The sequence below is a fragment of the Equus caballus genome, chromosome 29 (assembly GCF_041296265.1).
Source record: "Equus caballus isolate H_3958 breed thoroughbred chromosome 29, TB-T2T, whole genome shotgun sequence".
NCBI lineage: Eukaryota > Metazoa > Chordata > Mammalia > Perissodactyla > Equidae > Equus > Equus caballus.
In genome coordinates, this window is record NC_091712.1 from 22,675,903 (window position 1) to 22,701,433 (window position 25,531).

Genomic DNA, 25,531 nt, shown 5'->3' on the forward strand with positions numbered 1-25,531 from the left:
ACTTGCCAATGTGATTATTTCTGTCAATTCACAGAAAAAGTCTAAATTAAATAAGAGGCCTAAGTTCCCAAATGACCCATTTCTAACAGCCCTAAATGAAGTATAGCCCATACACTAAAAGCATTTAAGATGTTACATACCATGAATTCTGGTGAAACTGGATTAAAGCACCTGGTTCACATGCAAGAGAATGAGGAAAGAGCCTCCGATTCTAGCTCGGGCTCCTTCTCTAACCGCTTGTTCTGGGCCCTCTCTCAGGGTGTCTCCTTGTAGATGGGAGAATGGACTTCTCTCAGGTCCGCACTGAGCAGATGTCTTGGCCTTCCTAGTGCATGTGAGTTCTCTCCCCAACTTGGCTCACTGTTATGTCATAGCACATGGCTTCTCACTCAATAGAAATAAGGAGTGGAACTTGAACCCTTCTAGAAAGGGCAATGAGACAGATAAATAGGTAAATAAACTACAGTTTAGTTGTACACTTAATCACTCTTACAAAGGACAAAAGGCCACATGTAAATAAATGCATAGTAAATGCTTTTTGAGAATGATTATCAGCAGGGAAATATGTGTGTAATTGCACATGTGTGTGAATGGGCACTTGTGGAGCTTGGGTATTTGAAAGATTTTATTTTTTTAAACTGAGACCAATTAAGTGAAACTGTCTGGCTTACAGTTTAGCATTCCTTCCACTCCTTCATGATCAAGAGATAGCCAAGAAAAAGAAGTTTGTACCACAGGTGTTTCGTTCATTCCAGCCACCTAAAAATCTATTACGATTAGTATAAGATGACTGTTTACAAGGATAAAGACAAGTTAAACGAATTCACTGGTTAGAATCTCACTGCCCACTTCAAACAGGCATGGTTAGATTTTCCAACACCTTATCTTTTAAACTTAAATGTCATACTTTGCCCCTAACATGGGAAGCATACATGGATTATTAATTTTACAAAGAAGTGTAAAACAATATAACAACAAAAGACAAATGCCTAGTAAGGAATTTTACATGAATTATCTCATTAATGCTTCAAAATGATCCATAAGGTAAGTAATATTTAAACTCTTTTTAAAAAAATTTATAACATGGGCTGGCCTGGTGACATAGTGATTAGGTTCGTGTGCTCCACCTTGGTGGCCTGGGGTTCTCAGGTTCAGATCCTGGGCATGGACCTATATACCTCTTATCAAGCCATGCTGTGGTGACATCCCACATACAAAATAGAGGAAGATTGGCACAGATGTTAGCTCAGTGACAATCTTCCTTAAGCAGAAATAAGAAGATTGGAAACAGATATTAGCTCAGGGCCAATCTTCTTCACCAAAATATATATATATATATATATATATATATATATGTATATATATATATATAAAACAGCTCTATTGAGATATCATTCATAGACTTTAGTATTCATCCTTTTAAAGTGTACAAAACAGTGGCTTTTAGTATACTGACAGATTTGTGCAACTATTACCATAACCTAATTTTAGAAAAGTTTCATCACCCCAAAAAGAAACCCTGAATCCATTAGCAGTCACATCCTATTATTCCCTCCTTGCACCCCTGGCAAGCACTAATCTTTTCTCGATGGATTTGCCTATTCTGGACTTTTCATGTAAGTGTAATTATATAGTACATGATCTTTTATAACTGTTTTCTTTCACTTAGCATGTTTTCAAGGTTCATCCATGATATAGCATCTATCAGTATTTCATTCCTTTGTATTGATAAATGATATTCCATTATATGGATATATACATTTTATTTATCCATTCATCAACTGATAGAAATTTGGGTTGTTTCCATTTTTTGGCTATTATGAATACGCTGCTATGAGAATTCGGGTGCACATTTTTGTGTAGACACGTTTGCAATTTTCCTGGGTACATACCTAGGAGTAGAATTACTGAGTCATATCGTAACCTTACGTTTAACTTTTTGGGGGACTGCCAAATTGTTTTCCAAAGTGGCTGCACCATTCAACATCCCGACAGCAATGAATGAGAGTTTGCATTTCTTCACATCTCCAGCAACACTTGTTATTGTCTGTCTTTTTTATTTGTAGCTATGCTATCCTGTGTTGTGGGCCTGACTTGCATTTTCTTAATAATTAATGATGTTGAGCATCTTTTCATATGGTTATTGGTCATTTGTAATCTTTTTTGGAGAAATGTCTATTCGGACCCCTTGCCTGGGGATCTTTTTAAATTGGATTGTCTTTTTATTGTTTATTATAAGTATTCTTTATATATTCTGGATATTAGTATGATTTGCAAATATTTTATGCCATCCTATAGGTTATATTTTTACTTTTTTGAAGATGCCCTTTGAAGAACAAAAGTTTTCAATTTCGATGTAATCCAGTTTATTGATTTTTTCTTTTGTCATTGCTTTTGATGTCATATATAAGAAACCATTGCCTAACACAAGGTCACGAAGATTTATACCTATGTTTTCTTCTAACAAAAGTTTCTTAGTTTTGGCCCTTACATTTGTGTGTATGACCTATTTTAAATTAATTTTTGTATATGATATGTTAACCCCATTTTATGGAGGAGAAAACTAGGCAAGGTGAGGCTGAGCAATTTTCCCAGAGTGTCACCGTATCCAAGGGGCCAAGATAGGATTCAAATCTAAGCAATGTGGCTCCAGAGTCTGCACACTTACCCATATTTCGCTACTTTTTTTATTGCAACTAACTTCTTTTTCTTCCGTCAAAATAGATGTAAAATTGATAAGTTATGTGGTTTTTGTTCTTTTAATTATTAGTGTGTAGAGAATATAATGAGAAGCTCATAAGGAGAACATCAATATTGCTCCAAAAGGCATCATTAGGTTTCTGCTTTATCCGAAGAAACGTCCAAAGACACACGAAAACTTTAAAAAGCAAAACTAAAGTCCACATGCTATAAATATGCAATCTCTTTACTGAAAATAGTTTATCGCTTTAGCAATTAATCCATTGCTTTTGATAATTGAAATCAGAAGAGAAAATTTCACCAATGTCACCTTTCCTCGATATATCAGATCTATGCTCACTGACTTTATTAAATTATTTCCTAAAACTATCCCCACTTGTCTTACATCACAGTCTGTGAAAACTGATTCTTCAAAACCTGACCATCTTAAAACTACATAATGTCTAATTTATCTATTCCAACTAGTTTGTGTCTACAGGAATGGCACCAAGTTACATGTAAAGGTATCTATTCTCATGATAGCCCCAGGAAGCAGCACTTCACATGAAGCTCTAGAGAAATGTGAATGGTTAATAACTTTGAAAATGTTAAATAACAGTAACGTAGATTAAGACATTGGTCTAGACAGAATCATCTCAGTTTTCTTAATATCCGATGAAATATTCTACTCATCATATATCACTAACTCCATTTAGCACACCAATCATTAATGATTAAAATCAATAAAAATTCATAAAGAACTATGTGCTATCCACTGTGTAAATGACTTACGTTACACAGAGAAATTTCAGAGCGGTTTATCAAATAGACCTTTCGAGTCTACCTGTTCTATCAGTGACAGGCTTTTAAGAAACCAAAATTCTATCAAGACATCAGTGGTTAGATATTTCCCAACTCCAGTTGCTGGCTACTTTACTATACATACAATTTAGCACATTTTATTGCAAAAGAAAGACAAGTACTAGTTAAATAAACAGCAATCTGCCTATTTGCACTTTCTTGCTGACTTAAAGGTTGATTTTAATCTGTGTTGCATGCTTCTGTTAATGAAACTGTCTATTTAAAATAACTACTAAAGGGTATAACACTAATATAATGGACACAGGCTCCTAGAATCTCAGCAGAGGTCTGCTGTTCTGGTTGTTTAATGTTAATTCGGGCCTTTGTAAGAGATGCCATTCACAGATAGTTGTTTTCCTTTTATAATTTCTAATGGGAACACTTTATACTCGCAATGAGCTCTGTAATCTAAACCAATCTGCACAACTTTGCTGCTATGAAGGGGTCATTTGAATTTAGAAAAGGTGGAAACCTGAGGCTTTGTTTTCTTTCCAATGGCACAAATAAGTTTCCACAAGCAACAGAACCACAATTCTGACACAACACTGGCTACATTTAATTAACTGGGTGACCAGCTGAAGACAGCTCCCCAGCAAGCTTTGCCCTGAACATTTTAGCATTTCGTCCACCCCTGCCTGAGAAGCATACAAATGCTTCTACTACCCTTTGATTTCTCAGAACAGCACCCAAGGACGGGCACTCTCAAAAGCCATACAAGTTCTTTGCAGGATCACTATTATCCTGGGATACTGATGTAAGACCAAATATAAGGTCAGGAATAAATTCATTCTTCAAAGTATAATGTGCTCAAAAATAGTCAAGTCCATTTACTATCTTCAAATATGGCTAGGAGAAATGAAAATGAAATATAACAAACATCACAAAGCTTTCTAGATATGAAAAATTAACAATATATTGTATGGGCAGAATAAGTTCTCCCAGAGGCCAAAGGGATGATGTAAAAGACAGTCCTTCAGGGCAATGAAGTATTCAAGCTCCAGGCTAAATAGGGAGAAACATTCCATAGAAGAAAATGTTATGATAAAGTTTCATATTTTTAATCCCAATTTCTCCTGGGAAGCTAAAGAACATAACTTTTATACTCAAGTCCAATCATATTACAGAAAGACTTCTGCTTAATAGAGAAGCAATTGAGACTTGGAAAAACTCTATTTGCTTAAAAAAAGAAGAGGTCACTTCAGAATAAAAAGGAAGATCATGACCAGGGTACCTGGGTTTACCTTTGCTTTGCGAAAGTGGTAGACTACCAGCATGCTAGCGAAGTCGAGCAGCATACACAGGGCTTGGAAGGAGATGATAGCGAGTCGCAAGTACTTATCCTCCTGGACAAAGCAGGGGCTGTCATCAGCACAGTAGGGGCAGCCTTCCCTGCAGGGTAGGCAGACAAGGGCTTCTTCTGACAGGTCTTTTGCACCTCCTGCAAAATGGTGATCCGGACCCCTTCCTGAAAGTTCCAAATAAAACCAGTGTCATTGCACCTCTGAGATAGGTGAGACAGTACAGAGTCAAAATACATCCCCACCTTTTCATTCCTTTTCCTTTTTGTTAAAGACCTTTTGTCAACCTTCTTGCTAGGGGAGAGTCACTTTGCCTTGAGACTCAAACAAAATTCTTTTAACCCCTTTGGTTTTAAAAAGTTGTCATTCAGAATAATTGAAAAAAATTAGCAAAAATAGAAATAAAACCCCTCAAAAGCAGGGAACAGTTTTTTAAGTCTTTTATTTCATTATCCACCACTCACCAACTGATACTCCCTATGTCACAGATCATATTCCATGAATATTTGTTAAAGAATCAATCAGAAGGAAGGATAACAAAGTCCTGTATTTCCTGTACCAAGTAAATATATACAACACTTTTGGAACTTCTTGACCTAGATGGCACGGAATCCAAAATAAGGCTTTGATTGCTCCTTAATTCAACAGGGATCTCATGTACCAAGTTCATTAGGTCTAAATTGGATAAAATGGTACTTAATCGACAGTTGTTCAGTGTGCAACTGCCTAATGATGGTACATCCTTTGCCCAGAGTACAATCCATACTTACAGGCTATCATGTAATTTCCCACTTTGCATACCCATAGGACATTTCAACACTATTAACCAACTGCTGCTATTGATCGTCCCTTTAATTTTAGATTCTTCTGTCTCAGTTATCAAACTTAACTTGGCTCTGAAGCCCAATAGGTAAAGATTCTCTTCAATTGTTGAGTTGAGTTTAGCATTCACAAATATCCAATTAATAGCATATACTAAAAAAACCCATTTCTAACTCTTACCTCAATATGAAAGACATTAGTGAATATATAACCAGTTTAATATACAACACAACCACATGGTTCAGAATGTAACACAACCTTGATTGACTGAGGAATTCTGGAAAGAGGCTGCTCTGGTTAACAGCATTTTTTTTCCTTTTTTTTAAAAAAGATTGGCACCTGAGCTAACAACTGTTGCCAATCTTCTTTTTTTTCCTGCTTTTTTTCCCCAAATCCCCCCAGTACACAGTTGCATAATTTTTTTAGTTGTGGGTCCTTCTAGTTGTAGCATGTGGGACGCTGCCTCAGCATGGCCTGATGAGTGGCGCCTTGTCCCCCCCCCAGGAGTCGAACCAGTAAAACCCTGGGCCACCGAAGTGGAGTGTGTGAACTTAACCACTCAGCCACAGGGCTGGCCCCTGGTTAACAGCATTTTAGTAACACAAAGTTTAACAGAAAGTGTTTATTACTTTCAACTCTTTTGGTGCAGGTTCACAATCTTTCTAAAATGTATTTATTTGCTTTCCTTCCTTACTAAACAAAATAGACAACTCACTTGACCACGTGGGTCTTAGCTTACTTATGTATGAAATGTGTATTGCTGTGGAGATTAAATCAGATAATGTATATAAATCACATGCCTAGCTTTCTCTTCTTCTTCAAATATAGGAGATCCAAAGAGGAATTAGGAATCCATTGGCATCTTAAAGAAAAGTACTACTGCTCAAAAACATGGAAGTTTTTGTCAGAGAAAGAACCTACAGAGAGCTCTGGGACTAGATAAGTAATAATGATTAGGGAATGCAAAGAGGAAGAAGCCAGACAGGTAGAAGTTTTTATAATGTCATTAAAGAAAACTGGCATTTACTGGAACATGCTAGAATATGATCAAAGATGATGACTGAGGAAAGGCTATGAAGTTTAATGATTACTTTTCCTTTATTGACCTTTAAGACAGTAGTTTCCAAAGAGCGGTAGAGATTCAAATTAGGTTGTCAGGGCTTAAGAAATAAATATGTAATAAAATAGAATATTATATCAATAAATGTTCCATTGAATGAAAAAGCAAGAAAAGCTCATGGTTAACAGAAAAAATGATGGAGAAGAAAGATTTGGGTTTTGTGTTTTGTTTTCCTCTACTACAGGTGAGATATGAACATAACTGTAGTCAGCAAAGGGAGGCATTGGAAATTAAGGAAAGATATCAGAAGACTAGTAAAGAAGGGACTTGAGAAGTTGGACTGGATGTAATCAAGAGCATAATTGGAGAAATTAACTCTAAGAATAATTGATGTCTCTTCTTCTAACATTGGAAAGAAGCAGAAGTGGATTAAAGATTTTTTTAAAGGATTTTTTTTTATACAGGGGAGGAATCAATTTGAAGTAGAGAAGAATGAAAAAGTGAAAGTCAATCTTGCAAAGTCTTTTACTTCTCAACAACTCAGGTAAGAAGATGTGTTGAGAATGAAGGCCAGTTTTGAAAGTGAACATATGAAAGATTAAGGCAGCAATATGATACAAGATGACTAGTAGGATTACGTGACAGGAAAAGAATCCAGTTAGGGTAAGATGGTATGGTCAAACAATTAGTCTAGATAGTTGTTTGATAGTTGTTTGATTTTCTATAATTATCAATAACATAGAAACAAATGGGGAGGATAGAGCAGTTGAGGAGAGAGAATAGAGAAAGAGGATTGTGAGCACGGCATTGCAGGAAAAGAGAGAACGCCAATACAAGGCTGTGTAATGGCGCTGCGGCCTTCACTCCCTCAGGGTAGCCGGTGCTCAGTCCTCCACCACTTGGGAGGTCCCCAAGTCTGAGTCAACTTAAGGGATTAAAGAAGGAATCATTTCTCCATCATCAACCTTACTCATTGATCAAGAATGTCCTCCAGAGACATTAACTCCTGTATATTTCTGGGTTATACACTCATTAATCCAGAGCAGGTTCCTGCATCCTGTGTCATGACTTCAGCAGTGCTTGTAGCAGAACAGAATTAGAAGCATGGTACGAGGTTCCCATTTGAGGAAAGGCACAATACAACTGCACTCATGCCAAGCTGTCCGAAGCTTTCAGTCACAGAGTGGCTAGAGTAAGGGTGGAGCCAAGTGGCATTTGAAGGGATGAAAAACAGGTATCTAAGATAGGTACAAACTTGAGGAATGAGAGTGCACACAAGTCAAATGCTAAGAAGTATGAAAGCCTAGGCTACTAAGAAAATAATGTATTCATTAACACTTTAGCACAAACTGGATAGTCATATAAGGGAAGTCAGAAAGGGTCACTGTACTGAATAAGATAAAGAAAGCTGTCAAGGATTCAGATGGTCTGATGAGGGTGACAAAAACGGCAGGAGCTCTAAGATCAGATTTGGGAGACAGAGTCAGGATTTCCCCTTCTGGCCAAGATGGAAGAATAGGGATTGAGTTTACTTTTCCACCAGAAACAATGAAAAAAATGGACAAAATATTAAAAAGTAATGGTTTTATAGACACTGGACATCTGGCAGTAAAGGACAGTGATTCCTAATAAGTGCAAACACTCCTCAAACCAACCAAAGTACCACAAACAGAGTCACAAAAAAAGTTAAACTAGTAAAGAAAAAGTATTTACAGAGGATCTTTGTTTTGTGAAACAGTCCTTCTTAACCCAATCTTTGCTTTCTTGGTTGAGCTAAATAGGCAGACATTTCTCATTGGTTTAAGAAGCTCCTGGCTGCCTATAAGCCAAGCAGTAGACACTATTTATGTACAATACAAATTAAACTTGAAATTTCACTCATATCTGCAGAGGTATAACTCTCCAGATGGTATTTAGCACTTTGGATCCCTCAAACCTGAGAAATACTACAGTATCGTAACTGCTTTCACTATTTGAGCTTGTTAAGTTTTGTAACATATGACCACGGAAAGCAGTTGCCATGATACTTTAGCTACATTTGACAAGTCCTTCAGCTTTGTAAAATTTTCAATCATTTTTAACCAAACAAAACTGGGGTATTCCTCTTTGCTTAGAACCAAATCTATGGTTCACTTCCAGTAAATGTAGAAAACCTAATCTTATCCCTTGACTTTTTTCATGACCATTATTTTACTTTTGCCCGGTTTCCTCCTATTTAATTGTTATTCGGTTGCATAGTATATATTTCTGTAAGGCGTTCCAAATCATTTTTGGAATGAGGTACGAGATAGAAAGACCTGGGAGAATACAGCATCTGACAGAAACAAATTATTATTCAATTCAACAACTGTTTCCTGAGTGTCCAATTACATGTCAGGCACTGTTTCAGTGGGATAAATCAGTGAACAAAACAGACAAAGATCTCTGTGCCTGTAGAATTTATGTTCTGCTGGTGGAAACAGATACAACCAATCAACGTAATAGGTAAATCATATCATATGTTAAAACTGAGAAGTGCCAAGAGGAAAAATAGGGGTGGGAGCTGCTAGAGGTGGGAGCTGCAATTATAAATAAAGGGGTTAGGGTAGAGCTCATCCTAAAGGTGATATCTGAGCAAAGATATGTAGCAGGTAAGGAAGTCAGCCATTCTGACTTATGAGTGAAGAGAATTCCAGGCAGAGGAGACAGCTCATACAAAGGTCCTGAGGTGGCAGCAACCTGGCATATTTGAGGACGTGCAAAGAGGTTAGCGTGTCTAGAGTGGATTGAGTGCGGGGCAGTTGGGGAAGATGAAGTCAGAGAAGTAATAAGGGCCAGATCATAAAGGGCTCTGCGGGCCAGTGTGGGGACTTGGATCCTACCCCCAGTAAAACAGAGAGCTGTGGCAGGGTTTTGAGCAGGGGAGTGACGTGACATGCCTTATGTCATTAAGGGATTACTTTGGTTGTGTAGAGAATATACCGCAAGGGATAAGGGTAGAAGCAGGGAGACTAGTGAGGAGCTATTGCAGTAATCCACGTGAGACTTGACAGTGCGTGGGACCACAGCATAACAGTCAAAAACGACTAAATTTAGGTATAATTTGAAGGTAGAGTTGACAGGATTTTCTGATGAGTTCTCTATAGAATGAGAGAGAAAGAAAAGAGTCAAGGACGACTCCTATGTGTTTGATAGGAACAAGTGGAAGGATCAAGTTACTATCAACCGAGATGGGGAAGAGAAGTTTTTGGAGAAGATCATAAGTTCAAGTTCAGTTTGATCATTTCAGTTTGAGGATGTCTACTAAGTGATGATGGCAAATAGGCATCTTGATATGCAAGTCTGGAGTTTGGAAGAAAGGCCTGCACTGAAGATAAAGATATAAAGGTCATGGGCACTTAGATAGCATTTAGAATCACGAGACTGGATCAGATCACCAAGAGAATGAGTGTAGATAGGGAAGACTCCAAGGGCCAATATTAATTCCAATCAAAATCCTTAATCACAAGAAAGTTTTCCTGGCTATGACTGATTTTTTTTTTTTTTAAAGATTGGCACCTGAGCTAACAACTGTTGCCAATCTTCTTTTTTTTTTTTTCTTTTTTTCCCTCCCCGAATCCCCCTCAGTACATAGTTGTATATTTTAGTTGTGGGTCTTTCTAGTTGTGGCATGTGGGATGCTGCCTCAACACAGCCTGATGAGCGATGCCAAGTCCGCGCCCAGGATCTGAACCAGTGTAACCCTGGGCCGCTGAAGCGGAGCGTGCAAACTTAACCACTCGGCCACGGGGTCGGCCCTATGACTGATGGTTTTAAAGAGTATTGCATTATTTCTTTGCATAGCTGCAAATGCAAAAAGGTTTAACAGAAAAGCAAGCAAGCAACCAACAAACATTTTCTCTGTATTTTTAAATGTGACTAACCACTATCAAAGAGCTAAAGCTGCTGTCTTGGTTCGGGTCCCCCAAAAGCAGAGCCTGAGATAAGAACCTGGATATAGATTTGGGAGGTGATTCCCAAAAACAGGAGTGAAGGATGAAGCAGAGTGAGACAGGGAAGAAAAGGCAATAAAAAGTACATTAATGAGTTGGATATCACTGCAGGCAATACGGGCTCAACCTTCCTGGGAGCTCTCTAAAACATACAATGTGTCTCTCCAAAGGATGGGAGGCTGGACCATTTATGCAGCAACTACCAATCCCATTGGTTGATAGTTGTTCCCAGGGGACTTCAATTTCTCCACGCTCCTGGACAAGGGCTGAGCAAACTTAGAGAGCTTCCGAGAAAGCTTGAGGCAGAAAAGGAAAGACATTCTCAGGGCACTTGAGGTGAGAAACCAGCAGCATGCCCAGCAGCTATCATAGTGGCTAAAATCTGAAGTGTGTCAAAAGTATGTGATGCAGGACACAAAAAAATTTATGATAGCTTCTAAGTTCCAAAATCGGCTGTTTCTGGCACCACTCAGCACACAGTTTGAATGGTGCCCCCTAGATTTGAACAACATGTTAACCATACGCTGGACACAGAGAGGTGAACAAGCCTGGGACCTGGTAGGTCACACAGATGACTCTAGTTATGTTAAGTACTTTCCTATACATTCACAAAGCAACGTACTTTGTAGTAGTGGTTCATCCTTGCCTGTGGTCCTTTTCTTTCCTTTATATTACTATGCTCCATCAATTTGTTAAAGATAACAAGAACACTATTGCATTTATTTTTTTATTTTTTAAGGAAGATCAGCCCTGAGCTAACATCTGCAGCCAATCCTCTTCTTTTTGCTGAGGAAGACTGGCCCTTAGCTAACATCCATGCCCATCTTCTTCTACTTTATACGTGGGATGCCTACCACACCATGGCTTCCCAAGCGGTGCCATGTCTGCACCTGGGATCCGAACCGGCGAACCCCAGGTCCTGAAGCGGCACGTGCGCAATTAACCACTGTGCCACCAGGCCGGCCCCACAAACTATTGCATTTAAAGATAGAACCCCCTCCAGTTCACTTTTTGTTATGCAGATTGTAACCAAATCATAGTATGGTGACATACTCTAATCAGCTGGGTTGATTAAACTACCCAAATAGGGTTGTTAAGATCTGGAGGCCCAATAAGATTAACTTATGGCCAAAGGAACAACCTTAATTTCATGTTAGCAAAAAAAATAGCAAAACAGTTTCTCTCCTCAGATTTTGCCAAATTCAACAACTGATACTTGTAGAGTATTGTAAAAGACCCATAAGACATTCCCTAACAGTCTAAACATTTGGGTTTAAGATCAGTTATTTGTTTCCTCTCCATAAGACATATCCTAGGATAAAAAAGGAAAAAAGAAAAAATTTTCTTCTGCAATTGAAAATGGAGTACATTCTTTCTGAAATTTATTTTGTGTGTATTAAACTGATATAATTGACAAAAAATTAGGCTCTCTTCTTTCCTTCTTTCCCTTACTGTAAAATCTCGTGCCTAAATCAGACTTAGATATATCATTTCTGCATTATGATAGAAAGATATATATTTCTTTTACTAAGCCAATTATGTTGCTCATGGATCTTTCCTAATTAGGCTCCCTCTACATTGATATATTTTGTTACTTAGGTAAATCATAGTGATCACAATTTCTCCCAATTCTTATTTACTGGGAAGACTGAGTTACTTGTCTACATTCAACCTATTGAAGCAGAGAATGGGAGGAAGAATTCAGGAAGCCACGAGTCTCAGACAGCCCTGTTGAATAGTTCATTCCTGCTGTCCAAAGCTGGACGTAAATGCACCCACCCTACCCCGTTATTCTTCTCACCAACTTTTTATCCAGAGATCCACAACAACACAGAGAGCGTCTCATAACTCATCTACTCTTTGTTCCCTTCTCTTCCTGAGGCTTCAAGCCCTTGTGACTATCTTTATGTACTCTGCTTACTGCTAGAGTTCCACAGATCTATATTCTGTACCCAAATAAACTATGAACGCTCTAAGAATAGAATAATGGTTTTATATCATTATTTTCCAACCTAGATTAAAATAACACAAGGCCCAGTATATTGGGCCATAAAATACAATCATGAGTGCAGGACATACAGCAGAAAAAGCCCATGCAGCCCATTATCTTCCTCAGGTAGGACTAAAATAATAGTTAACAGCTATTATGTCTACTGAACTAGTAGCAGCTAGATATAAGGTTGGAATTGACGTAACTACAACCATTCTATATTTCTTGATATAAGTAATACTAAATTACGTTGGTTAGATGAATGCTTCAATATTCACGGATAAAGGCAATTTGTTAGAGAATAAATCATGATCACATTTTATTCTCTGTGCTCGGAAGTATCACAAGATCAACTCACAAATGTCAACTAGTGAAGGGTGATCATGAGAAACTTGCTCTTTAATAATTAACGATGAAAAATCGTGAGGTTCTTTAAGCAACATAAAGTGGTAAAATGGAGAAAAGGCAAAACTGAAAGTCAGAGATCTGATTTCTAAAGCTCAAAAAAAGCCAGGATTAAGCATAGAGCTTTCTACATTCAGTGTTCCCTGTAGAACTCAAAGCATGATTAAATAATCTTCTGGTTCCAAAAATATTTTATCAATTTATGCTGAATTTCTCTGTCCAGGACAAGGGAATATGTGCAGCTAAGAGAAATCATACTACCACTAAATAATAATAAGAGGCTTTTTGTTAATCTACTGAATGGAAATGTAAGTTTATAACGGTTTAAAATTTTACGTTTGTGTAGGACAAGGGCCATGATTTATATACTTCTTTATATACTCAGCACTAAACAGAATATTTTGTATATATTGGATACTCAGCAAATAATTGCTAATGATGCAAGTGCTCCCCAAAAGAATAAATTAACTTGTCTGTAATAGAAATGTGTGGTTGAAAATAACATTCAACTCAATAAATCTTTCTTCATGCTCACAAACCATGTGTGCCTAAGAGTGTATTCAAAACGGTATTTTTCAAGATGCTAGATATAACCTGGAAAAATATGTTAAGAATATAAGTTATTACAGGTGTCTTTAGAACCTATAGGAAAATGTGTTTAGAAATCATCTTGGATGATAATTTGGTTTGGAAATTTCAGTTCTGAGCAACTTGAAACATCCTCCATGCACAGAATCCCAATCTGATTTGCTAAAGCTTGAAAACGAAGATGATACTTGGAACTTTCAGATAAAAGCAATACTTCCTGAAGACAAGTGACAAAAAGAAAGAGCTATTAGCTTTGACAATAGCAGCTTTTCAGTTCATTATATGGGTGATCAAGTACGCTGCTTTGAGCAAAAATACAGAGAAGGACATTGGGAGAAGGTTACAGTGGCATCACAGGACGTCTGAGGAATCTAAAACATTCACCTGTAAACAAGAGCCTGGCAAGATAAATTGTGGCAATTTGGGAACAGTATGTTAAACCATTTGCTTACCTTAATTTTACTACATTGACATCAGAAACACACAAAACCTCTGGACATTTTTAATATAAGAATAATTTTATATTTACATAAATTAGTAAAAATATAAAGTTTAGAATGTGTAAGTAAACCACAGTACATTTACTCAACGGAATTCTATGAGACTATTAAAATTATGTTCAAGAAAACTATGTATGATATTTAAGATGAATACAATACCAAGTTGGTAGAAAGATCACATATACATTTATATAAAAACCATAAAATTAAAGAATTAAATGACCAATAAATTTTCAAATGGCTTTTTAAATTCTACTTTTCTATACATTCCCAAGTTTCTTTAATGAAAATGTAATATCTTTATAATAAAAATACAAATATTTTAAAACCCTTTCCCTCTAGATATCAATGAATACCAAGGTGAATTTTTGATCCAAATCCCAAAGACCTAATTAACCCATCAATGCAGCAATTATTGAAAAATTTCAGACATCTCAATTAAAACATAGATAATGTTCTGAAAAGTAGATTTTTGTAGCTTTTAATTTTGATATAATTTGAAATGTACAGAAAAGCTACAAGAATAGTACAAAGAAATCCCATATATTCTTTACCCAAATTCACTAATTATTTACATTCTACAGCATTCACTTTATCATTCATATTCTCTGGATAGAGAGGTTTATAAATTTATATGCATACTATTTTTTCTGAACCATTTGAGAGCAACTTAGAGATACTGTGTCCCTTTACCCATAAAGACTTCAGTTTGTATGTCCTAGGAAAAAACCATTCTCATACAAAACCACATTGCAATTATCAAAGTTGGGAAATTTAATATCGATACAACATTTTTTATGAATAGTCTATATTAAAATTTCATCAATATTCAGAGTAACATCCTTTGTATCTATTTTTATCCATCCAGGATGAAATCCACGATCATGCATTTTATTTAGGTGTCATGTCTCATGTTTCTGATCTGGAGTATGGTTAAGACCATAAAGTATTTTTTCTAGTCTTCCAGAAAACTTTTCTGATCAGTTTGAGAATTTCGATGAGTTTCATTAAGGTTTTTGTTTCGCAAACAATGAATCAGAAAATTTTTAAGATTGTACCACATAGCAAACATCCAGCTGTTGAAAAATAATGTATTCTAAATGCATATAATAAATATTAAATTATCTACCTGTAAGTTACTGTTGGCTACATTATTTTACATTGAATAGTAAAGTGCAATACTTTATTCTCCACCATTAAACCAGGAAATGGAGATGATTTCTTAACGAGTCCTTTCTTTTTTTTTCTTTAAAGATAGGCACCTTAGTTAACAACTGTTGCCAATCTTTTTTTTTTTATTCTTCTCCCCAAAGCCCCCCAGTATATAGTTGTATATTCTAGTTGTGAGTGCCTCTGGTTGTGCTATGTGGGACACCGCCTCAGCATGGCCTGATGAGCGGTGCCATGTCGGCAGCCAGGATCCAGACCGGTCAAACCCCAGGCCGCCTAAGCTGAGCGCCCAAACTTAAGCCCTAGGGGGGAGGTCGGCCCCATGAATCCTTTATTTTTATGCTGTTCTTTTAAACTTTGCACTGCTTATTGCTATTCTAATACGATTAGAACAGTTAACACCATTAACAATGCTTTTAAAAATATTTCACCCCATTTGGGGATTTTTTAAAATCTTCTGTTGAAATAAGTTAGACAATGCAAAACAACCAAAAAGAAAATGCAGAGATGCAGTTTTAAATAATTTGCCTAGACATCCTCTCACTTCAATAAATCTGAATTTCAGTTAATAGCATTGTCATTCCTTTCTAGCCATACCTGTTTCCACGAAAACGTTTAGCGAAGAATAAACTGCATTATTCATTAATGAAAAGTTGTCCTTACAAACAGTTAAGTATTAATATCTTAAACTCTTCCTTTCAGCAAGGAATATCATCCCTTTTCCCTTGAAGGGAACTGCAAATGGAATTAGAAGGTCACATTAGAAAACTTATGCAGCAAAATTCTATTTGAATGCCTACTGCCAAAAACAATCACATTGTGTGCACATTGAGAAATTTGGTCATCCACCACAAAAAGTCAAGTGGCAATTTCAGTCTTTGCTGAAGAAACACTAAAACTTTCCAGAAATTTTCTTAAAATATCAGTTTTTTAGTTTTCTGAACAGAAGATTCAACTAATAAATGAATTAAAGGGGCACTTTTCTCCTGCTTCTCCCATTTTTTTTGATAAAAAAATACATCTTTCTTAATCTCTCAGACTGATATTTCCTTGGAATAAATTATAGAAGTATCAAACTGACGGATCAAAATGTATGCCCATTTTTATGACTTGTGGCACATATTGTCAAAATGGGCCCCAGAAAGTTTTCTTCTCATATTTTATGGAAGAAAAATACCGAGTCTCTGATTTAGAAAAGAACGAGTTGAAGGAGGTAGATAGATTGAAGAAAATGTTATGTATTTCAGGTCTTCACAGTATAAACCTCACGGAGAAATATCACTGTAGCATTAAGGGTTTTGCTGATTAAGATTCTTAAGCACCCGTAGTATAAAACGGTGTTTTCACAAGAACAAAAACATAGCATTTGGACATTTGCGTATCAGGATAGAAATCATGCCTACCCTTCAAGGGCAGTTAAACCTTAAAGCTCTTACCTCTGACATAACTTACTAATATTGGAAAGTGAGTTGTATTTTACTCAAGACTGCCCTCATTTGTCGTTTGTGGGTATTGCAATATGTTCTGAGAAGACATGAGGCTGTACTGAAAGCTTAGAATGCTCACTTATTTTACTTCTTTTTCTCCAGTTCCTAAAACAATGTCTGGCACATAGTCAGTGCTCGGTAATGTTTTTTGACAGATGGATTTTCAGACATACAAATCAATCAACAAACCAGTCAATCAAAGGTCCCTTCTTGGAGGTGTTGTGGCCCTCAGTGATAAGAACTGGTTCTGGCAGAGGAAGATAGAGCTTGGACCTTCTCAAATCCAGTCCCGTGTGCTTATATGTCACTACCCCCTCCTCCTTCCATTCCACAGGCGTGTGAGAAAAAGATGAGTCACAGATAATGAGCATAACTCAGCTGGAAGTAACAAAGAATTGAGTTGGACATCAAGAGTTCAGCATTAGCTCGAGGTAGGAATAATGCTCATCTGAAATCCTGATTAGGGTAAACATCTCCTTCCTTTCCATACACATATTTACTCTTTCATTGGAACTGAAGGGAACTTATTCATCAATCAATGTTTGGTATTATAATGCTGCAATGAGCTAACCACGGGAAGATATATTCACTTGTTATTTCATCTGTTTCGGATGATAAAGTAATGTGCCTCCAGTATTCAGCTTGATAAAATCACATCTGAAAATTAAGTGGAAAAGGTACCTGCACATGAGCAGCTCCAACGCATTCAGAAGATTTCTTTGAATATTTAGTTCAATATTTATAATATCCACAGGAGAGAAAGTCAGTAGACTGTGGTTATACTTAGACTGCTATCCAAAACATTCCTGTTGTTAGGACATGAATAGATATCTGCACATCCTAAAATCAGGTTTAGCTAATATACTTTCATATATTTACGTCAGGAATGGCTAGCTGTAAAAATAAGTTCAAAATGAAGCCCAGTGCAAAAATTTAAAAATTTATATTCCCTCACTATGAATAGAGTCAGAGTTCAATCTTCCCCTCTATTTCTATACACTTACCCCTACATCTTACATTCATTTTTCTATTGTCTCCTAGATTTTTATTTCTTATAGGTGACTTTAGTGGTATTTTTTTTTCCTTTGCACAAAAATATCACCTTAGATAGATCTTGGAAAGATGCTGATATAAATTATAAAATTATTAAACACAAATGGATTTTTGGCCTATAGATAATTTACTCATTCCATCTCCACAACACCCAGCAAGTCAGTACTATAAACAAAGGGCTAAATTCTCCATATTCACATTAATATAATAATCACTAAAAGTTTGGAGATACATTATTTCATTTACTCCTCACAACTTCCAAGGTGACAGAGTTCACTATTCCTCCTTTATGAATAAGGGAAGAGTCCTAGACTGTATGAGAAATGTGCCCAAATCTCCTGCTAGTAAGTGGAGACAAGATTCAAACCCATCTGTCTGACTCAAAGGCCAGCCCAATACAGACAGCCCACCAGATTAGAAATTGTTCCAAGTCAATTATTTGGAATTGTGAACAATTTCCTCTAGAAAAAATGCTATGGACTACTGCGAATCCTAGGATGAATATTAGGTGGGAAACTGAGTGTAGGAGTTTTCTGTTATTGCTGTAGCAAAGTACCACAAACTTGGCGACCTAAAACAACAAAAATTATATTGCTCCTTATGTGAAACGTAACGTCGCTATATTCATTCTTGTATTTCTGTAGCTCAGAAGTCTGACGTGCGTCTCTCTGAGCTAAAGTCAAGGTGTCTGCAGGGCTGCACGTTTCTCTAGAGGATTTCGGGGAGACACCATTTCCTATCCTTTGCCAGCCTCCTGAGCCCACCTACAGACCCATTCATCCATCTTCAAGCCAGCAATGTAGCATTTCTCTGCCCCTTCTTGTGTCCTTACTTCTGTTGCTGACCACAGCCAGGAGAGGTTCTTTGCTTTTCAGGACTCATGTGATTATACTGGGCCTACCTGGACAATCCAGGACAATCTCCCCATCTCAAAGACCCCCATTTAATCACATCTTCATAGTCCCTTTTTGCCATATGAGCCACATGAGGTAACATATTCACAGGTTGTGAAAATTGGGACATGCACATCTTTGGGGGGGATGGTCACTATTCTGTCTACACAAGGTGCTGATATGTCAATGATTGATGGTCAAATTTCCCTGCCAGAGGTTTTTTAATATTTGGGGAAGATGATTGTCAACATAAGTGAATCTCTAATTAGCAGCCTGGTAATGTAAAATAATATAAATAAACAAAAATAATAAAATAAGGAAAAAATCTAATAAAGTAAAATTTCAGCTAGTAGGAGTGAAGGAGGATTTTTGGAGGAATGAGTATTATATCTCAGAGCAGGGCCCATTTTGAGGACAAACTGAACTAAAAAGTCTGGGACTTAGAAATATGTTTCTCTGCTGGAAAGTGGAGCAGATACTGAATAAAATGGGTGAAAATGGGTAGAATATTTGAGGAAAGGAGTAAGTAGAATAAACACAAGCTTCTAAATCATAATCATAGAAATAACGTTTTTGAGCATTTAATACATGCCAACTACTACGATTAGAACTTTACATTCATTCCCTCATTTAATCCTTATAACAATTCTAGAAAGCGGGTGATGTTATCCCAATTTTATAGGAGATAAATGCAGGTTAGGGAGGTTAAATAATTTAGCACAGTCCAAGTAAGTAGTAGTCAAAATTCAAACCTAAGTAAGATTTATTCCAAAGATCATGCTCTTACTTATTGTGTTAAACCATGGTAGAAATTCAGCTCTGAGTTTAGCAACCAGGGAAGTCCAACATGGGGTGGAGTGTGTCCCAATAGCTGAAAAGAACACAGTCAAAGATAAACAGCATAAATACAATAGCCAACAGTCAAGGAGACTGGCAGCACTGAGAGCTCTTTCACTGGCAACTAACCCCATCTGCCGGACACATTTAGAGACTGGACTCCAATCCCTACAGACAGGACTAATGAAAAAAGATACAAAAATTGAAAATAGGGCAAAGGACTGAGACAAAAACATAAACCCAGGCAGTTAGATGGAGAATTTAGCTACTGCAACTGGAGTAAACTGCTTAGGACGAGGTTTCTACAAGGCAGCACAAGTAAACCAGACCACAAGGTATAAGTAAGACCAACGGCAGAAGTGATGACGCTGATATGAGAATGTGATGTTCAAGGTCATTTAATCTGTTCCAAGTTTGGGATTGGTACTAGACTGATACTAGTCCTACTCTGCAAAAGACAACTGTCTCCAGCTTTCCAACCACAAAATAGTGAAGGGAGAGGGAGTGTGAGAGACGAGCAGAACAAAAAAGATGTTCTTCCCAGAGATATGCTAGCCTTGCTTAACAGTTTTCTTCGAGCTCAGCATCCCTACATTGTAACTGCTTTCAAAGAGCTTCTCTTCTTTTTCTTTCAAGACTACACATTTTAAAAATATCTACTTTTCTGCCTTTTTCCCCCACAGCGTGAACAGCGCCAGAGTTGGCAAAGCAGAGAGGGTCATTTCTAGGTATGGGTCATTTGTAAGTTGGGTTTGTCTGCAAATGTACAAGAGCTGAAATCAACCCAAAAGACAAGAAATGTAAGACTGAAAGGTGGTAACGTGTCCACATAAAAGAGAAAAGAGGTTTCACTGAAGACAGAATTCATACTAAGATAAACGGATTTGAGAAGGATAAGCTTGTCATAAGCTTGTATTTCATCAACCTGGAAGTGAACAACCTGGATTTGAAGAGACAGTTATACATCAGTACTTGGTTATTCTGAAATTCTGCTACTGTCCAGATGTCAGATCCTATTAGCTCACATATGACCACCAATTTCAGAAGAGATGCCTGGAACACAGTCTCTGGGCTGTCAGCACAGTTTTAAATCATATCATTTGAACACATTCTTGTTGGTCTTTACAAGTCCTTTGTTTACTGTGGGCCTGGGTCTAAACAAAGATTTTAAATCGCTTCATATATTAGTAGGATTTTTAAGAGTCACGTTAACATTTTCTCTAAGAGATCAACACCACATCTTAGCTCTTCTCTCCAAATGGCATACAGGCTGTAACAGAGATGTGAGAATTTCAGGTCTTTTTCTCCACTTACAACTATAAATTAAGTGAATTTTATCTTTGAGGTACAACCTTTTCTGTTTTCTATATCCCATTTTCCCTATCAGGCAACTAATTTCCTCTCCTTGCCTCTAACTCCCAAGTATTCTTCCCAGTGCCCTTCTCAATGCCACACTGATTGTTATAGACTTATGCTGCCCCGTCTTCCTTCTGATCCATGCAGACTTCATTATCCAAAAGTTCTAGTTTCAAAAATTGGTTACCCTAATATCATAAAATACGAGAGACAAAGTGATAATGATCAATGGTCCTTAAGGATGATTTCCTTACGTATATCACTAATGTTTGTTTACGTATGTGTGTATGTATGCGTATGTGTGTATGCACATAATTCATTTATTCATTCATTCATTCATTCACTTATTTAACTACATCTATGGACACATCCTATGCCAAGCACGGCGCTAGCAGTTTTACACGTTATCTCATTTTTGGGGTCTTCAATGCCTTCTTTACCTTTGGCCCCAGGGCTACACGTGGCCATTCCCCACTTCATGGATACCCTCTCAAGAACATACCAAAACAACTCCTAATACGAATTGCCTGGATATTATGATTAAGAGATCTAATATATTAAAACACAGAGATATGTACTTTATACTTTAATAATAAACCAAAAATACAAAAAGTGTTTGGACAGTCTTTGGTAGATTACCCTGGTGAGTTATAACTCATATTCCTGGTCAGATTGTTGTATTCTTTCTTTAGGACCGGAGTGAATAATGTTGGATTTTCATGCAAACTGACAAGGCCAGCAGGAAAGAGATTTTGGGTCAAAGAGCACTTTACTGACTTCAAATTATAACATGTAGCTGGCTTTCTGCTCTGTCGTTAAGGAAGGTCAGTTCTGGTTAAGAATGTGCTGAGGTCAACCTGAATCACAGCTATGCCCAAATATAGATCATGTTTCTGAAAGCTGTGGCCTTTTTCCCATGGCTGCAGTGTGTACAACATAGGAGTTAGACTCATGCGGAGAAGCAGCTTTTTCTTAGAGAGAGTAGGTCCAGTGAAAAACATTGGCTTTTAAAATAAGGAAGAAAGTAGGAGTGTGCAAATTAAATAAAGATAAGTTGTTAAAGGTTAACTAGTCTCTCCTGGCGGTGTTATAAGCAAATGGCACAGTCATTCTCTGGTTGTACAATATTTAGATATTTTATTTCAGTCACATAGTGGGAGCTGAGAACAAATGTGGGTAAACCAGATACAAAATACCTTCACAGAACATAAGCTAAAACCTATTCCCTTGATCCTTCAGCGTTGAATCATATGTTATGCTTGGACCACAAACGTGAAGAATGCCAAAGTGTCTCTGGTATTGCTGTGGTTGGTACACCCAGGGAAAAGCATCCTCATCCTGAAAACAGCTTATCATCATTGCTATTGTATTAGTTTTCTATTGCTGCATAATAAGTTACTGGAGACGTAGGGCTTAATACACCTACTTATGATTTCCCAATTTCTGCTAATCAGAAGTCTGGGCACAGTGAAACTGGGTTCTCTGCTCAGGGTCTCACCGGACTAAAATCAAGGTTTTGGCCAGGCTGCATTCTTATCTGGAGCTCAGGGTCCTCTTCCAAGTGTTTTCAGGCTGTTGGAAGAGTTTGGTTCCTTGCAGTTGTAAAACTGAGGCCCCTGTTTTCCTGCTGGCTGCTTTTAGTTCTTAGCTCTTAGGGGCCACTCTCAGGTCCTAGCCATGTAGCCGTCTTACAACAAGGTAGTTTACTCCTTCAAAGCCAGCACGAGAATCTCTTTCCAGTCTGCTACTACGGGAAGGAGTCTTATTTAATGTAATGTAATCACAGGAATGCCTATACCATCATCTTTGCTATATAACATAGCACAAACAAGGGAGTGACCACTCCATGGTATTCACAGGTCCCACCCACACTTAAGGGGAAGGGACTGCACAGTGCATGTGGAAGCAGAATCTTGGACACCGTCTGAGAATTCTGACCACAACAATTACTCAGAACAAGGGTTGAACTCTGTGAACTATATGACTGAGAAGAGAGCAAAATGTTACTTACCTCCAGAACCTAGAAGTTAAATGTAAACAGTCTCCAGATCAAGAATAGTGTTTTCCAAGAGAAAAACAAACAAATTTATAAATGTCTACCAAATTTCCCAGAGGAAGACACTCAGGTCTCAATCTCAATGTAGCCTTTGAACTATGCCTAGTAGAGATGCAAATTCCTATACAGACCAATAATAATGATGGCAAAGATTTATGGGTGGTGATCTAAAAGATACCTGTACCTTATTTTTATCAATGCCAAATCCTAACTTCCCATGAAACTACTCCCTTTTACCACTATACTCCTTCTTAGTTACTATATCCAATAGCTGGCTACAAGCCAATGTGGCAACATTGCATTCTCTAGAGATAGAGTAAGAAAAATCAATATTCAAATTGTAACATTGACTTTTTCAGGAGTAGAAATAAAACAACCAGATGACCAAGTTTTGGAGTATATGCCCTGTATAATTACCTCCCTTGAATGTGGGTGGATCTGTAAATATGATGAGATAGTTTCTCCTTTGATCAGGTTCCATTATATATGGCAAATCAATGGGATGGTCACTCTCGTGACTACGTTATGTTATAGAAGACTCTGTCTGAGCAGACTACGAAGATTCTCTAAGTAACTTTGAAGAAGTAAACTGTAATGTTATGAGATGCTCACATGGCTAGGCTTTGAGGCGACTTCTTGGACCCGAGAGTACGCCTAAGCTGACATCTAGCAAGACAACCAGGAGCTCAAGTACAAAGTTGCAAGGAACTGAATTTTACCAATGACCTGAATGAGCTTGGAAGAAGACCCTGAGCCTCAGGTAAGCTCACATCTCAGGTAATGCCTGATTTTGGCCTGGTGAGACCCTGAGTAGAGGACCAGGCTAACGCCTGATTGGAAAGCTAACCAATGAAAACTGTGTGGTATGAAATTTGTGTGGCTTTAAACTGTTAACTTTGAAGCAAATCTTTAGGGAGCACAGAAAACTAATATATGAACAAATTTGTAAATAAATAAAATAAACAAACAAAATTAGTTTTAGGAACTTTCTGCAGCAACAGTGCTCAATAACTGAACTCTAATTGGTCTTACCTACTAACTACAATATTTTCAGACGTTTAAAATTTATTGAAAACTAAAATATACCTAAAATGAACACACTTTTTTTGTGGTACTCTGGACTATTGTAGATGACCAAAGTAAAAACTCCTTAAGTGATGAAAGAAAGTCCAACCAGATTTAACCATACAACTCCAATGAGGTTAAAAGAAAATTTGAATAATTATGTAGATATTATGTGTATTCAGAAGCAAAGAGCACTTACTCTGAAAGTTGTTCACTGAGAAGACTTGAGGATGATAGAATCCTGCTTTGCAAATGCACTGATAGGCTCCAAGCACGAATCCTAGGCCTTTAATTGGCATACACTATGAAAAAGAAAAGACAGCACTATAGTTGATCATAGTTTATTTCACAGTATAAAGACCCACAGATATCCATCATTGCACATGGTAACAGAACTATCACATTTCCCAGAAATAAAATATCTCTTTTTAAACTTTTATTTTAGGTTTGTTTGCCAACAGACATTTTTTTAGAGGTAGCAAATTGAGTTTCCTTTCTAAATATATGCCATTACAGCTGCAGTTACTACACTCTTTAACTCATTCATTTGCCATAGGAAGTAGTTACTAGACATAGCTTTTGTTTTTAATGCCTCAGACTTCATCTTACTTCTTCAAGAGATATTTCCAAAGCCTATAAGAATATTTAAAAGTGATTCTATGCTAAATATTTTTATCAAAGCAAAGGTAGGTAGGTAGGTAGACAGATAGATACATAGAATTTGAGATGTGAAAATTGCTTTTATGAGTTAAATATTCAACGAATTTAATCCTTAAAACAAAATAACACAAATTGATGGGATAACAAAACAGGTAAACTTTAAAAGGAAAATTTAGAAGAGAAAAAAATATGGAATAATGATCTCAAAGGCTTTTTACCTAAAATCTGTTTCATAGATAAATATTCTTCATGTACATAAAAAGAAGAAAAACAATGATCAGCTTTGCAAATATGTCATACTAATAGACATAATAGACATTTCCCAAAAGCTTAATCTTGTCTTCTGTCAAGGACATCACTTAATTCTAGCAAAATTCAGCTTGACATACTTCATTTCTGCTACATTGAATTACATATGCATGGAATAACTTCTATAAACATACAAACAGTACATCAGTAGAACAGGGGTGTTGCAACAATTTAATCAGCACAGAAATTTCTCTTCTGATATCTCTCTACCAAGGTCCTGAGCCTTTGCTTTTTTGCCGCTATAATCTATTGGAGGAGCTTAGAATATAGCAGATTTAAACGTTATGAAATGCTCTGATACAGAGGCCCTTGAGAGAAAATCCTACATAGTTAAAAAGATAATTCCACAATCTAAGCTTTAAGGATTAGTATGAAGATTAATATTACCTATCATGAAAACTCCAGCAAATAGAAAAGTATTTGTATATAGCATAGCAAGAGTTCTACATGTTCCAAATCCACAGAGAAATA

At 37.0% G+C, this 25,531-nt stretch overlaps 1 protein-coding gene across 2 annotated transcripts in view; it reads right to left on the bottom strand.

Annotated features, from left to right (window-relative positions):
* Window positions 1-25,531, bottom strand: part of GPR158 (G protein-coupled receptor 158) — a 408,291-nt gene that overhangs the window by 148,948 nt on the left and 233,812 nt on the right. For both annotated transcript variants that reach the window (XM_070254823.1, XM_001495442.7), the window contains 2 exons: window positions 24,291-24,393; window positions 4,782-5,005 (listed from right to left, as the gene is read on the bottom strand). In XM_070254823.1, coding sequence (XP_070110924.1) covers window positions 4,782-5,005; window positions 24,291-24,393 — 327 coding nt within the window. The remainder of the gene's footprint in view (window positions 1-4,781; window positions 5,006-24,290; window positions 24,394-25,531) is intronic.